General features: G+C 53.5%; 5 protein-coding genes across 5 annotated transcripts; 4 read left to right on the top strand and 1 right to left on the bottom strand.

The window, feature by feature from the left end:
* Positions 1 to 1,896: 1,896 nt before the first annotated feature.
* J4E90_008272 (uncharacterized protein) lies at positions 1,897 to 2,682 on the top strand (the record flags this gene model as incomplete). Its single annotated transcript, XM_051437801.1, has 2 exons — positions 1,897 to 2,113; positions 2,168 to 2,682. The coding sequence occupies 2 exons, from the start codon at positions 1,897 to 1,899 to the stop codon at positions 2,680 to 2,682; spliced, it is 732 nt and encodes a 243-aa protein (XP_051288612.1).
* Positions 2,683 to 3,063: 381 nt separating this feature from the next.
* Positions 3,064 to 3,810, top strand: ERV25 (vesicle coat component; the record flags this gene model as incomplete). The annotated part of the gene is made up of 1 exon (XM_051437800.1): positions 3,064 to 3,810. The coding sequence occupies one exon, from the start codon at positions 3,064 to 3,066 to the stop codon at positions 3,808 to 3,810; it is 747 nt and encodes a 248-aa protein (XP_051288611.1).
* Positions 3,811 to 5,666: 1,856 nt separating this feature from the next.
* Positions 5,667 to 7,488, bottom strand: J4E90_008270 (uncharacterized protein; the record flags this gene model as incomplete). The annotated part of the gene is made up of 3 exons (XM_051437799.1): positions 5,667 to 6,432; positions 6,478 to 6,913; positions 6,960 to 7,488. The coding sequence occupies 3 exons, from the start codon at positions 7,486 to 7,488 to the stop codon at positions 5,667 to 5,669; spliced, it is 1,731 nt and encodes a 576-aa protein (XP_051288610.1).
* Positions 7,489 to 9,748: 2,260 nt separating this feature from the next.
* J4E90_008269 (uncharacterized protein) lies at positions 9,749 to 10,893 on the top strand (the record flags this gene model as incomplete). The annotated part of the gene is made up of 3 exons (XM_051437798.1): positions 9,749 to 10,015; positions 10,067 to 10,402; positions 10,456 to 10,893. 3 exons carry the CDS (start codon positions 9,749 to 9,751, stop codon positions 10,891 to 10,893), a joined length of 1,041 nt encoding a protein of 346 aa, XP_051288609.1.
* Positions 10,894 to 11,857: 964 nt separating this feature from the next.
* On the top strand, positions 11,858 to 13,609 carry J4E90_008268 (uncharacterized protein; the record flags this gene model as incomplete). Its single annotated transcript, XM_051437797.1, has 2 exons — positions 11,858 to 12,755; positions 12,810 to 13,609. 2 exons carry the CDS (start codon positions 11,858 to 11,860, stop codon positions 13,607 to 13,609), a joined length of 1,698 nt encoding a protein of 565 aa, XP_051288608.1.
* Between the last annotated feature and the right edge of the window lie 716 nt (positions 13,610 to 14,325).

Here is a 14,325-nt window from a genome sequence, read left to right as displayed (position 1 = left end):
ATATTGGATATTGCATTTTCATGTTTCCACCGCGACTCGTTTTTGCTCGACACACTTAAGACCCCAAGAAACTTTTCGATGCACTCGATATAGAGCCTCAACACCGCATTCATGATCTGGATGTCTAGAGCCTGCGTTGTCAATTTAGTGATCGCACTTGAGAACAGTCATGGGGTAGCAGCAATATGAAATCATAAGAAAGTGCAACACTGAAGCACAGCATGCGAAAAAGTTTACAATTTCAAGACCAACTGTGCGCCGTAAAAGCATGTACAGTACCATGAGCATCGATTCAGGTTCCGTGGCATTTGATCGGCCTCCTAGGATCCAAAGAGGTTCTCATCCCTCCAAAAAGAATGGAAATTTGCTCAGACAAATCATCAGAGTGTGTAGAATCACATCGTGGTATTAACCATAAGATAAGCGGCAGAAAGATGGGTGTAACGAGAGAATAGCCATCTCGACTAGAGAAGTTCTTGGAACTGTCACTTGGTCCGCAAACACCAATCTGCCAGAATAGATTCAATGAGTATTTGCACACACGCCGCATGTAATGGATGCAGAAAGCGTTCGTGCCTCATAGTTAAAAGCTTTATCACTGCCTAGAAACACTGCAACATTTGATTAAAAGCTTTGCGGATTGCGCAAAAATGGCGCGTTTTGCCTCCAACCATTCATTATTACACCGTCATACTCATGTATCTAGCAACCCGTAGGTTCAGGTCAAGCTTGCTTAGATAGTAACGGTATAATTTGTGTAGCGCGCTGTGTTGCATTGTGCAAGTACGTGTGCTTCTCAACTGAGTAAGCCCGGTCAACCAAATCACGATGTAATCGCTTCTCGAGCTGTCCAGGCCATTCTATCGTGAAAAATAAATCCTGCAATGCAAGGGACGCTGCGAAAGCCTGACGTGAATCCCATGGCAAAGTGGATGATTTTCTCCACAGCAACCGCTACCACGACCGTGCATGCTGCGCGGTCAGACTCTTATCATGGGAAAATGAAAAACTTCTCCATCTTAGATAACGCATCAAGCACAGAATTCCCATGTTTGCTCAGAATGATGTACCTCTGGCGTGTTGGCGACACTATCCGCAACCAATCACCACAACTACCACCCAGCCCTGTGTCTCCACAGCCCCGCATTCCGGATACCGGTTGGGAACAGGCGCGACCCACTCAGACCACGCAGGCCAGCCGTGCCTGCAGGTGCCAACATCGTGAGATTGATGCTCGTACGTCTGTGTGGCAAGCCCAGTAAGCTAATCGTTACTAAATCTTATGCCGTGTTTCCGTCACGCGCCTAGTAACAAGCTTTTGCCCTGCTCATCTGTAGCGGTTTCCTTCTAGGGTCTCAACGAATCGTGCGGCTGGGTCGCCGCGGAAGTCACGATGCTTTGTCGGTCAGCCAAGGTGAAGGAAGGGGAGGTACGCGTATGAGCTGCAATTACATCATGCCTGTGTGACATATACATGTCAGCACAGGAGCGCCCCAGCTCGTCGCTCAGCATTGTGTTTCCTCTTGTCTCACTTTCTTGCTTTCAACTATCAACTTGCAACCAGACGACATCAATCATGGCAGCTTTGCGGTCTTCGAGAATGCTGCTTCGGCGATTCGCGCGCCCAGCGCCACCTGCGTTTCGACTTCAGCCTTGCACCACCCCTCTTCAGCGCCGAGGGATCGCTTCACACCTGGACGCAACCTATCCGCAAGTTCCATACGAAAAACATGAGACTGTTGGAGAGAAGCGGTTCAGCCAATTCGACCTCGACGGAAAAGTGTTCGTGGTTACAGGTGCAGCATGCCGTCCTCCTCCCATCTCTAGAGCAACCAACATGCTTTTGTAACCCGTGTTAACGTATCAACAGGTGGAGGCCGTGGATTGGGACTATGCATGGCTGAAGGGCTCGTGGAGGCTGGCGGCAAGGTGTATTGTCTCGACCGGTTACCAGAGCCCCCTCAACCATTCCAAGAGGCCCAGGTTCGTCTCAAGAGCCACATCGGTGCGGGTCTGGAGTACCATAGAGTGGACGTCACAGACGAGCAGGCGATGCGAAAGTGCATTGGCGGCATTGCCTCGGAACACCAACGTCTTGATGGCCTCATTGCAGGTACAGTATTTCCCCAACATTTTCGAAGTCAAATACTAACCATCCATTCTCCAGCTGCTGGCATTCAGCAAGTCACACCCGCGCTCGACTTCAAGAAAGAAGACATCGCAAAGATGCTCGACGTCAACTACACTGGCGTCTTCCTAGCAGCTCGAGAATGCGCCCGTCAGATGATGGAATACAAGATCCAAGGCTCGATCTGCCTAGTCGCAAGCATGAGTGGCACCATTGCGAACCGAGGCTTCATCGCGCCCGTTTACAACTCGTCCAAGGCGGCGGTGGTGCAACTAGCACGGAACTTGGCCATGGAGTGGGGAAGGAAGAATCCAGATGGGTCAGGCGGTATCCGAGTAAACTCTTTGAGCCCGGGTCATATCGTCACCCCAATGGTGCAAGCCAACTTCGACAAGGGCGAGGCAAGCCGCGAGGAATGGGAGAACAACAGCATGTTGGGCCGGCTCAGCACTCCTGAAGAGTACAAGGCTGCGGGGCTGTTCATGTTGAGCAAGGCGAGCAGCTACATGACTGGGCATGATCTGAAGCTGGATGGCGGTACTACCGCTTGGTAAGAAGGCTGTTGTCGTACTGTAGGATATGTCTTTTGAGCGTTCTCAGCGACAGGTTGGCGTTGGTATGGGTTAACGCCGGTATGAGATAGTCTAGTCTTGATAAGCTTTCTAGAACTGTATCATCAGACTTCTGTCAAGTTAGCGCGAATATGTGGTCGTCTTAACATATTGAAGCTGGAAGAGTGATGGCAAGACACGCTCCTCCCAGTCGCTGTTCTGGTTCAGGGTCCGCACGCGCCTTCCCCACTCCGCGCTAGCTTACAGTCGGACCATCTGTCCTTCCGCGCGCTCTTGCGACAGCTGTACATTTCGCGGAGCCACCAAGAGGGCAACAACTCGAGTCCGCAAGCGCTGCAGCTCTCCACACATCCCCAATCCAGCATGGACCGGTTAGCACGTCTTCTCAGCTGCGTGCTGCTGGCAATCCTCCCCCTCGCCGCGGCCCTGAAATTCGACCTCCACCCAGTCGCACCACACGACTCGGCCAAGTACGAGCGATGCGTTAGGAACTTTGTTGCCAAAGACCAGTTGGTGGTTGTCACGGCGATTCTGGATGGATACCGCGGAGATGGCCAGAGAGTGGATATGCATGTACGTTGCAATTCCAGCGCCATGTCAACAGACCAGCACCATGCGAGCATTATACTGCCTGAAGACATTACTGACAACGACAAACAGATCCGTGACGCAATGGGCAACGACTACCACCGGCCCAAAGACGTAGTGGGCGAGAACCGCTACGCTTTCACCTCGCACGCCGACTCAGCCTTCGACGTATGTTTCGAGAACATCTTCACCTCGTCCGGCTCGTCCAAGAACATCGCACCCCGCCACGTCGAGCTCGACATTGACATTGGCGCCGACGCCAAGGACTGGAACGCCATCCAAGCCGTCGACAAGCTGAAGCCCGTAGAAGCTGAACTCAGGAGGATCGAGGAGACGGTTGGCGAGATTGTCACCGAGATGGATTACCTGAGGAGCCGGGAGCAGAAGCTGCGTGATACCAACGAGAGCACCAATGAGCGGGTCAAGTGGTTTGCGCTGGGCACGATGGGTATGTTGGTTGGACTTGGGGCTTGGCAGGTTGTGTACCTCCGCGCCTACTTCAGAAGCAAGCATCTCATCTAGAGGTGTGGAGTGGAGAGGAAGACTTGGAATATGGTCGTTTTGGTTAAGAAAGAGACGTCAGGTACGGATGGGTATGGATACGAGTACGGGGCGTTATGGCCTGCATACTTCACACACGACTGGAGCGGCGTTGGTAGGACATATCCAGATTTCAAAACATGTTTACAATAGTTCAAGACGTCCGAGCCCCTGCCTCAACCCCTAAATTCCTTTCTCTGGTACTCCTCCCATAAGGCCGCTGGCGTCCTCTCTTTCTCCACAGCCCTGATGTCTACTACCCATCCAATGCCCCTCGCCAACCCCAACAGAACCAGTATGACGATCCATTCCATCCACCCCTCCACCTTCCTCTTCCACCGCTCAACCCACAGCACCTCAGACCACATATGTCTAACCCTCAGATAAACCCCTTCTGGCAACGGCCACCCATACCATTCTGCCCCCAACATGTTCCTCAATCCCAGCACCACAGGCCAATTATCTAACTCCCAAAACACATTCCACAGCTGAAACTCTACCCACCAACGCCCCAACACCCATCGCGCAAACTGCTGAAGCGGAGGCAGTGTCGTGTTAGATGGTGCCTGGATAACGCCATTCAAATTCCAGAAGAAAAGCGCTTTCCCCCCATCCGCCGGATCCGTCCATTCCTCCACCACTACCTCGTCGTCGATATCGACCGGGAATCGTGGTCTGATACAAGATGGTCTGTGGTGCGCTAGATACTCTCTCGCTCTACCCCAGTTATGTCGTGCATACTTGGGGATCTGGATAACTAGTCCGGGTTCAGTCTTGTAATTGCCGTACACGGCTACCTCGCCACCGGATTCAGCGCTCAGTATCCTGGTTGATCCGTCTAGGTACACGAAGATGGAGCCGCGGAGGAGGTGTAAGTATTCTGTGTGAAGGGTGTGGAAGTGGACGCCTGATGTCCATTTTGAGTGGCGGGGCAGGGAGATTGTTGTTTTGGAGGTGGATTGAGTGGAATGGGGAGGGGAGTTGGGGATGTGGTAGGTCACTGCGGAGGGCCCTGGGCGGATGACAGGTTGGGTTCCTGAGGGAGGCGGGTCTAGGACTGTAGGAGAGGGGACGGGTTTTGAGCGATGAAGACGCCTGGGCATCTTGGCTGAATTTGCAGCGTGTCGTGGTATAAGCTGAGCTTCTTTGACTGGGGATCAGAGAAAAGGTGATGGAAAGGGAGATGTAGTCTTGAGTTATGCAACGTGCAGTGTATTCTCTGTGGAATGATCCAAGTCGAGGCCCTGCGAGGACTGTTGCGCAGTGTAGTGAGGTAGCTACATAATACATATATATCGAAATGTAGTCTGGCTGCCTAAGCATACTGTGCCGTAATCAGCAAGGGGCGGCTGACGTTTGCTAGGTACCTGGGTACTGCCAGACAAGCGGAACGAGTCCGCACCTGCAACGACATGTAAGCCATTATACGGAACTCTAGCGTACCACAATCCAGGTCTCGTTCTCGACAACGGCGCAAGCGTAATAATATTTATGTTTAGATTGATATCAGTACGTGGTGGTAGTGGTAATGCTTGTATAAAGCTGTTGACAACACAAACGCCTTAACCCAACCCATGTCCCTTACAAGAGTATCAAGGCAACAATGCCGTACATATGATATGTCCAATACGCCACGACACATATCTTATCAGACGCCGCGATAAGTATAAGCAGGACACCGCTCCTTTATCTAACCAAGTCGCCATGCTAGAACGAGCAAGAAAGAAGCAGCAGTAGTAGTAGTAGCCAGGCAAGAGAGGTAAGCTATGCATTTGAACGCCAGAAAACAGTATTCAAAAAGGAGGAAGTAAGAGAGAGACTGGAGGTAAGCGGGTGAGTTACTCGCCGTCCCCCTCGATCTCCTCTTCTTTGCCACCAGCAGTAATGGCAATGCGCTTCTTGGGCTCGCCCCACATTTGCTGTCGAACCTTCTTCTTCTGGTCGTCTCTGAGAGTCTTCAAAAACCCATATGTACCCGTCAGATCGTTCAATTGCTGGTCCAAACCAAAGCTGTTGCTCTGCGCAGCGCGGATGAGAGGACTGATGAGGTTCTTGCGTGCTTTGTCTAGCTGGTCCCTGACTGAATGAATGATTTGGATATGCACTTTCAATTCCGATTTGTTGATGAGTGTCGATGCGCGCACGTCTTTGAGTAGCTTGAGATTCTTTTCGTACTTTTTGATCTTCATCTTGTTGTTGATGGAGGTGCGCCACATGGAAGCGAGGAACTCGTCTTTGCGGTTTGCGAGCGAGTCTTCTTCTTTGGCGACGGAGCGGTGGAGGTTGTGGAATTGGCGGTCTACACTCTCGAAGAGTTGGAAGAGGACGTCTGCGCGCGCGAGCTCATTTGCAATGTTCTCTTCTAGAGTGGTCAGGAGGTAGTCGAACGTGCGCTGCAGGGTAGCTTTCGACCGCTGTTGTGTAGTGTGTCCAAGGATATCGTTGACAACACGGCCAACGGCTGTAGCTTCGCCGTTGCGCTCAAGCAGGCCAATCGCGTTGAGGCCGCCGTGGACATTGTCGATGACTGTGTCAATCATGCCAACCTTTGGGCCTTGAATACTTGCTAGCTCTCGCTTGGCCCATTCCATAGTAATGAGGATGCTACAGTTATCAGTAGGTGTACGAGGTCAAGAAGGCTATACCTACGAGTCCATGTCGCCATCTACGTTGGTAAAGAAGCTGGTAATCTTCTCGGATAGGATCCTGAGACTATCGCCTAGGTCGTCTAGCTGATCGATGATGACAGGCGACGCAGACATGTTAGTCGCACGGACGCTCTCTCCCAGGTCTTGCACGGCGATACTGGCGTCTGCGAGCTCGCGCGACCGTGGAATGACACTTTCTGAAGCGTATAGCAAAGGCTCAAACTGTTTCGCCATGCTGGCGACATTGGCGACATCTGGAATAAGACTGGCTTGCCAGGGATGTAGTAATAGGTAAGACATTAAAAGAGTCGCGACAGTAAAGATGAGGTTGGCTCTTGACCTCGTAAAGATGTGAAGGCCACTTGCGAAAGTGGTGATTGTATCTTCGATAGGCGCTGTGCGGAACTTAGCTTCTCCTCTGTACGCAAAGCGCATGACTATGGCTGTCAGTATACACAGCGCGCATTGGGTCTCAGTACTTACAGCCTTCGACTGGCCCTCCGTCGTCATGTTGCGACAGCGTTGACTCGGTCCCCGCCAATGCGCCCGCGCTCGCTTGCGGCTCTTCCTCCGGGCTCTGTAGTCGCGACGCGATGTTGGTCGACATGTATCTCTGCTCCTCCTCGGGAATGGGTTCTGGGCTGGTGCGCGGTGTCTGCTTGTAGGGCGACTCGGGCAGTGGTATGCGCGAGGGTGTGACGTCGCGATCGGTGCGGTACTCAAACGGCGACTTGGACGGGCTGTTGCGCATGGCGCTTTCACCGAGCAGCGACTTTCTGTACCAGTGATTGCTAGATTGCGACTTTTGCCATGCTGGAGGCGCCCATGGCCCGTCCGACTCGGTTTCACTGTCTACCTCGTCCTGGGGCACGCTCCAGCGCGACGAATGCATGTTGGAGCGGCCGCTGTAGGCCGAGTGCATGCTGCGCTCCGGGTCGAAGGCTTCGAGCGACGCGCTCAGCGACGGTATGTCGTGCTCGTATAAGCTGCCGCGATCGGTTGTGTCCATCATGGTTTGCGCGCAGTCGCTGGTGGCGGAGGAATGGGAGGAATGGGCGGAATGGGAAGGCTGGTTCGCCGTCTCAGCTATGCGGTACTACGGGCGTGTCGAGGCTCTGGCGGGCACATGGGAGTACCCTTGTGACGCGTGAATCGAAGCAGGAACGGTGCAGGTGGTGGGTGCCTAGCGCTTTGGTCAAGACAGAGTCGAGAGGGAATGCGATCATGGTGGAGGAGCCCACAGAGAGTCCCCGTATACCGCCGATAAGCTAGCCCGCCTATGCGAGCGCATCTAATCGCCCGTGTGCTGTCCAGGGCTGCAGTGGGGTGAAACGGAGTGGCTGGGAGCTGAGTCTTGATTGGCTATCATCCATCCGGGCTAGTGCGGGGAAAGGCGACCGTGACCCCGTGACGCCCTGCAGCACGCATTCCGTACCCTTGCAGCCCACCATGCCCGTCCGAGTAGTGACGATAACATTAAGCAGCAAGCCCTTAGTCTTTGCGTCCTCAAGCTTTCGAGTAGAGTCCAACATCACTCATCGCGGAGGGTGCGCATTGCGGAGTTGCTGCCCTCCGATTGGCTGTCATCGCTGTGGAGCAACACTGCGGGACGGGGGCGAGCGACTGACTTACATGATATGCACCATACTGGGTACTAGCTCCATCTAACGTAGCAGTGACCAATGAGCAATGCCCGACGATCAATGCAAAGGAAGAGTGCAGTCAAGCAAGAAACAAACCTGTCGCCAGTTCTAGATGGGCACAGGTGGGGACAGCTGAAATAGACGCGCAAATGGAGGCAAAAGCAATGCGATCTCAAGGGTGCAAGGTGTATACATCGACTTGGAATGTTTTCCGGCCAAAACCATTCGACACCCTGGAGCTGATCAATAACTTCTACATTGAAGTTAAGCCAATACAAAACACACTGACTTCCTCCGGCTACCTCATATCCAACAAGTCTGAAATTTGATCATGACGGCCGTCTGCAGCGGAGCAAGGAGACGGCAGACCAGCTGCTCAGGAACAACTTTGGGCAGTTCAACGGGCAGCTAGATTGGCCCATCGGCATTGCCATGGTCGACCAGCAGTGCTTGTGGAAAACTAAGCTTGATACCGTATCCCTGCTAGAAGTAGTGTGGAACGGCTGGATGGGTGGCCCTTCCATCGACGAACTTTTCGAATGTGACGTTTGTACTTTTATTTCCGTATACGACGAAACCGATGATGTTGTGCACCTTGCGTTCGGTTCCTTTATTCTCCTTGTTGCGGCTGTTGTGGTCTTTGGTGTGATTTGTCTCGACCTTGACTTTCATGAAGAAGTCCGAGACCTGCTTAACTATACAGTGCCAACTTCTTCGACGGTGATCTGGTACGTGTTCCTTCTACGAGCGTTGGCCAGTCCGATTTCCTCGTTATCTGTTGGCGGAGGAAAACGATCACTACCTTTGGGATTGTATATAACAGTATATTCCAAGTCGAGTTTCAACTTGGCTAGAGACGCAACCTTGGAAGGTTCTTGTTCCAGTCGGTGGCAATATTGGCTGCTGAGAAAGGCGGCATACTTAAAAGGTATTCGATCAACCGCCTCTTCTGTCCATATCGTTCTCGAGCTTGGTGACTTGGGCATTGGGCTGCCGGAACTGGCCATTGCTGCGTGTGTTAGCTTGATTTCTGTGTTTTGACTGATTCTCATATATGCGTGGCGACTACAGAGGTGTAGATACCGTTGAAAAGATATTCTTGTATATGCATGGCAACGGATCGAATTGGTACAAGTGACTTGAGTGATAGGGACTGGAAGAGACAAAGCGTAGGATATTTGTTACGAGATCGTAACTGCTACAAGAGCGATGGAGTGACGGGCAACTGAGGCCAGGGCTCGTTCGTGGTAGGCTCAACCCGAAGCCCAACTACAAACGGCCATTAACTTCGTCTCACCGGTTCTTTCTACTATGTAGAACGCTCCCTACGAATCAGCTCGTTCTGCGGAAGTCGGAACCCAACCCGCACCCTGAAGACATATGCTGTACTGTACATCGGAATTCTGCACAGTACAATGTATTGAAGGTATCCAGGGTAGATTTTGTGCGTGGGCGCATGTGTCGTATCCTTGATCTGGCAACATCAAATCATGGTGATGAATTGCCGAACGCGTTGGGTTGATCTGGGGTAGAGGCAAACTGCGCACGGACGCTGTAGCGCGACATCGGCTTGAATATTCGGCGTCACTTTGCAAGAACATCACCAAGCCGACTCCACAACACATCACAATGCCGCCACGATTAAACGTCCCCGCGATCACGCGCTCGATCGCGTTCCGGCCAAGGCCTCAGGCTCAATGGCCTGCTCGGTCAGCGCTTCGAATGGCGCCGTCGCAATGCCGCCTCTACTCGGATCAAACCAAGCCTCCCGCCGCCGACCGATCGAAGCGAGAGGACGCAAAGCCAATTGAACATGTCTCGGAAGAAGCAGCCTCGATGGCCAAGACAATGGGAGAGGACGGTCCCGACCTCAACCAGGGCACAGCAATTGAAGATGTGGGGTCATCCACAGCAAACATGGCAAGGCGAAGGCTGACAGTGTGCTAGGTAGTCAAGGGGGACAAAGAGGCGCAACAGAACCTGCCCAAGGTGATGCAGGACAAGCTCAACTCGCAAAAGCCCAAGACGACACCGAATATGGCACCCAAGGGCTCGCGGTCCTATTCAACTATGACGACACAGCCAAGTGGAAACAGCGGCGTGGACATGGGCCTCGTAGACTTCCAGGCTGCTTCAAAAGCGCCCACGACGCCAGGGCTCAAGTATGAGATGCCCACTCTGCCGCTGCCCAAGGACGGCCATGTCAAGCATCGCCACGATCCCGTAGTTGACCAGGTCACCAATCTGCTCATGCGACACGGCAAGAAGAGCGTTGCGGAGCGAGTAGGTCAGCCAGCCTTGAATCACAGCCTACAAACAACTGACATGACTTGCAGAACATGGCGCTGATTCTGCAACACCTTCGGACATCACCGGTTCCCACCATTAACCCAGCACGACCTCTGCTTCCTGGTGCGCCGCCACCATCGCATCTACCCCTCAACCCTGTGCTTTACCTTACTCTCGCCATTGACTCTGTCTCGCCTCTGATGCGCATCCGAAGTCAGCGTGGCGCTGCTGGAGGTGGTGTTGCCCTTCAGATCCCCGTTCCGCTGGGTCAAAGGCAACGGCGACGTTCTGCTATCCAGTGGATCCTGGCCGCAGCTTCTAAGCGGAGGAATATGGGCAGTGGAAAAGGCAGCTTTGCCCAGCGTATTGCGCAGGAGCTCATTGCTGTAGTACAGGGCACGAGCGGCATCTGGGACAGGCGCAATGCTATTCACAAGCTTGGTGTTGCTGCACGAGCTAATATTGTTCTACCCAGGAAGAGGTAGATACTCTTAGTCAGGGAGCGTCTGTGTATAATATATTTATCGATGCCATTGCTGCCCCCATGTGCGTCTTTTTTTCGCTTTACGTCGGTTGATTCGGGAATGATGCGGTAACTCTCATTGTTCCCTTGGCTAGACCGCAGGAAGCTCCACATGAATGTCCATAGATGGAGCGACTGCCAGCACAGCCACACCCCGGGCTGCTTCACTAATCGCCAAGCATCATATGAAAGATGCACGCTGCTGTTGAACTGCTCAGATATTCGTGCGCCTTGATAAACCAAGACTAAGAAGAATCTATTTCAAAGGCTTTCCATATCTGCGCGTTGCTGCCTATCCATATCAAAGTAGCCACTCGTCCCTGCGTCAGCGGCGTGGCAGTCTCTAGAGATCTTCGCCTGCCAAGCGCTGCCAAACCGCCAGATGTTGAGGGGAGGGGTTTCATGCCCACTTCGCACCCGCGACCATCGACGCGCGCTGACTGTTCGTGCATAGCTTCATCGCCTGCTGCTCGCGCTTTGACTTCCACATGTCGTCCGCCTCCATCAACCTGCTAGGGAACAACTTGTTCTCCGACAGCGGTTAGCTACACTGTATACTACGGTTCGGCCCGCCATCGCTTTCAGCTACTGCCAGCTGCTACAGTCTTTGGAATTGCTACCCCACCGCTGCTATTAGTCCATCCCATCACGCGCTCACCCCACATCTTTCCAGACGACTGCGCTCGGGACTGCATCGCTGCTATTTGTAGCCCCTTCACCCGACAGCACACAGCACCGCCTATGATGCCATAGCGCGACGCCAATTGATACCTTAATCACTTCTGCTACCCCGCGAGCACGACCGCGTTCTACTACCAAACTTCCGCTTCGACCAGCCGCCAGCCTCACTCACTTACTCCACAAACTCCACAACCCGCACTCCACACGCGGCTCCGTGTCTTCTCGTCCAGTTGCACACCGCCACCATGGCGTCACTCGAAGCTGCTATTGACGAGGAAATGAGAGAGGTCGTCAAGATTCTCGAAGGCAACCAAAAGCCCGGCGCACGACGCGCAGAGAGCCCAACCGCGCGCGCGCAAAGTCCTGGCTCCGCTGCCTCGCCCATTCGCAGCATGCTGGACGTCGACTCGCCGGCCCAGCGTAGGAGCTCCAGCCGCGGCAGCACTGGCATCCCCTTCGCCATGCCCTCGTCACCGCGTCGCGTGAACCCCGAATCGGCGTACAAGTTCGAAATGCTGCCCTCCATCGACGCACATGCCATGCCTAAGCGAGTCTCGCAGGGTGGCAAGCTGGATGCCGCTGCGAAGCCGCGTGCCATGTCCTCCGTCTATGGCAACTCCAGCGGCTTCCTAGGAAACTCCAGGGATAGGCACAACTCCGCGAGTGGGCCCTTGGGCAGATCCAAGTCTGGCTCTCCGGGGCCAGGCCGATCTGCCTCTCCAGTAACGCGCATGGCAAACCCGACGCCGGCCGCACCGACATCGAACAATACCTTCGTCACAGACTCGGGCAAGCGCATTGACATGGACAAGGCATATCGCAAACTGAACGACTCTGCTTTGGCACAATCTGAGGGCGGATTGTCCTCACTACCGAATCGCAAGGGTGTTGATCCTGTCAAGGGCACGGCTACCGCGCCCGGTGGGGGCGTGCGCCTTGCGACAGACGACGACGGCGAAGATAGTGCTGCTGTCGAGAGTAGTGACAATGCCTCGGATAGCTCAGACTGGGAAGACGGATGGAACAAAACCAAGGAGAGAAAACGAGGCAGGCAGCGGTCGAGGAAGTCATCAGGAGGCACCGACAGCATGGGCAGAGAAGTCATCACTGCTAAGAGCCTGCTGGCTGCCGCCGAGCAAGAGCGTAAGCATTGCAACCTACCTATATTGACTTGTACATCTCACTAACTTCACACAGGGCGAGATGTCGCCGTTTCCTACAAAGTACGATCATTACTAGACCCCAACATAAACATTACTGGCCCCAACGGGGAGAGGATATCAAGGAAGGGTTCGTCGGGAGTGGTACATCCCCATACCAGTTTTGACCAGGGCGGATCTGGTCTTTCGACCCCAGTCCATTCAGATCACGAGGATGAGCTTGCCGAGATCAAATCAGCCCAGCAGCTTTCGCTGAACATCTCACCTATCCAATCCAGCCCAGAGGCTCACCGCTGTGTTCGACAAATAATCCGGGGCGACTACGTTCAGTTTGCTGAAGACGCGAAGAATGGATTGAGAAGACAGCGTGTGTATCTCGTGTCTACTGATCTAAGTGACGAAGCAGCCTATGCTTTGGAGTGGACCATCGGCACCGTTTTGCGAGATGGTGACACTCTACTCGCCGTCTATGCCGTCGATGAGGAAACTGGAGTCGCAACCACGGATGCTTCAGGTGCACCTATCAGTCAAGGTACTACCGGACGGCAGGAATCTGATCATCTCAAACGGACGCTGTCGAACCATGACGGGTTGCCAGCCACAAGACCTGGCTTCTCCGCGCTATCCAGCTCCATAATGGCTACCGAGGCCAACGTGAAAAACATGGGAAAGGCGGAGAAAGACAGATACCAGGCATGCGTAGAGGTGTCGGACCGGTGCGTCAAGCTGCTAAGGAAGACCCGGCTGCAAGTGCGTGCCGTCGTTGAGGTGTTTCACTGCAAGAGCCCCAAGCACATGATCACTGAAGTGGTAAGTTTTCGATCTGGCATCTCTTAAGCGAGCGGTTTGCTGACAGGTGCTGGACAGATTGACTTCTTGGAACCTACCCTGGTGATCCTGGGGTCGCGAGGCCGCAACGCGTTGAAAGGGTGAGTTGATCTTGACAAATACCCCTCCGCACTTTCTAACTATGGCAGTGTTCTTCTCGGATCGTTCAGTAACTACCTTGTAACCAAGTCGTCGGTACCAGTCATGGTCGCACGGAAACGGCTCCGGAAACACAGCAAATACAAACGGCAGAACGTTCGGATGTCGAACGTGATCGCGGGCTCCAATGACAGGCTCGCAAATGCAAAGATCGATTGATGCTCGTTTGGAAATTTGTCAATTCGCGTTTTGGAGGGTGTTTTGGTCCGGCGGGTAGCTGCCATCGCAAGCCTGAGATTTGAGTTTCCAAAACGTGAGCGGTTTGGCCGGCCAGTATCACGTGTCTGGCTTGGTAATGGCTGGAGTCTGGGTTCTGTTTCTCACAACACATGTATCTCTACACAGATCGGGGAGTCAATCTCGTGCCGCGAGTCTATTTTTATACAGATCGTGCTCAGGCACAGCATGCTTCAGCATCCTTCCGCGCTGGGACGATCCATGGTAGGGCTTAGCCTCTTCATGACTTGACCGTTCAACTTCGCATGTCTGCTGCATCATGATCACTCTTCGCTAGAACAAGTTTGTCCGGAAAATTACGTACCGTGTGAAATTACAGGATGATGCAT

Source organism: Alternaria incomplexa (assembly GCF_024043165.1).
Source record: "Alternaria incomplexa strain BMP 0042 chromosome Unknown scaffold_12, whole genome shotgun sequence".
Classification (NCBI taxonomy): Eukaryota; Fungi; Ascomycota; class Dothideomycetes; order Pleosporales; family Pleosporaceae; genus Alternaria; species Alternaria incomplexa.
This window is presented reverse-complemented; position numbering and strand designations above follow the sequence as displayed.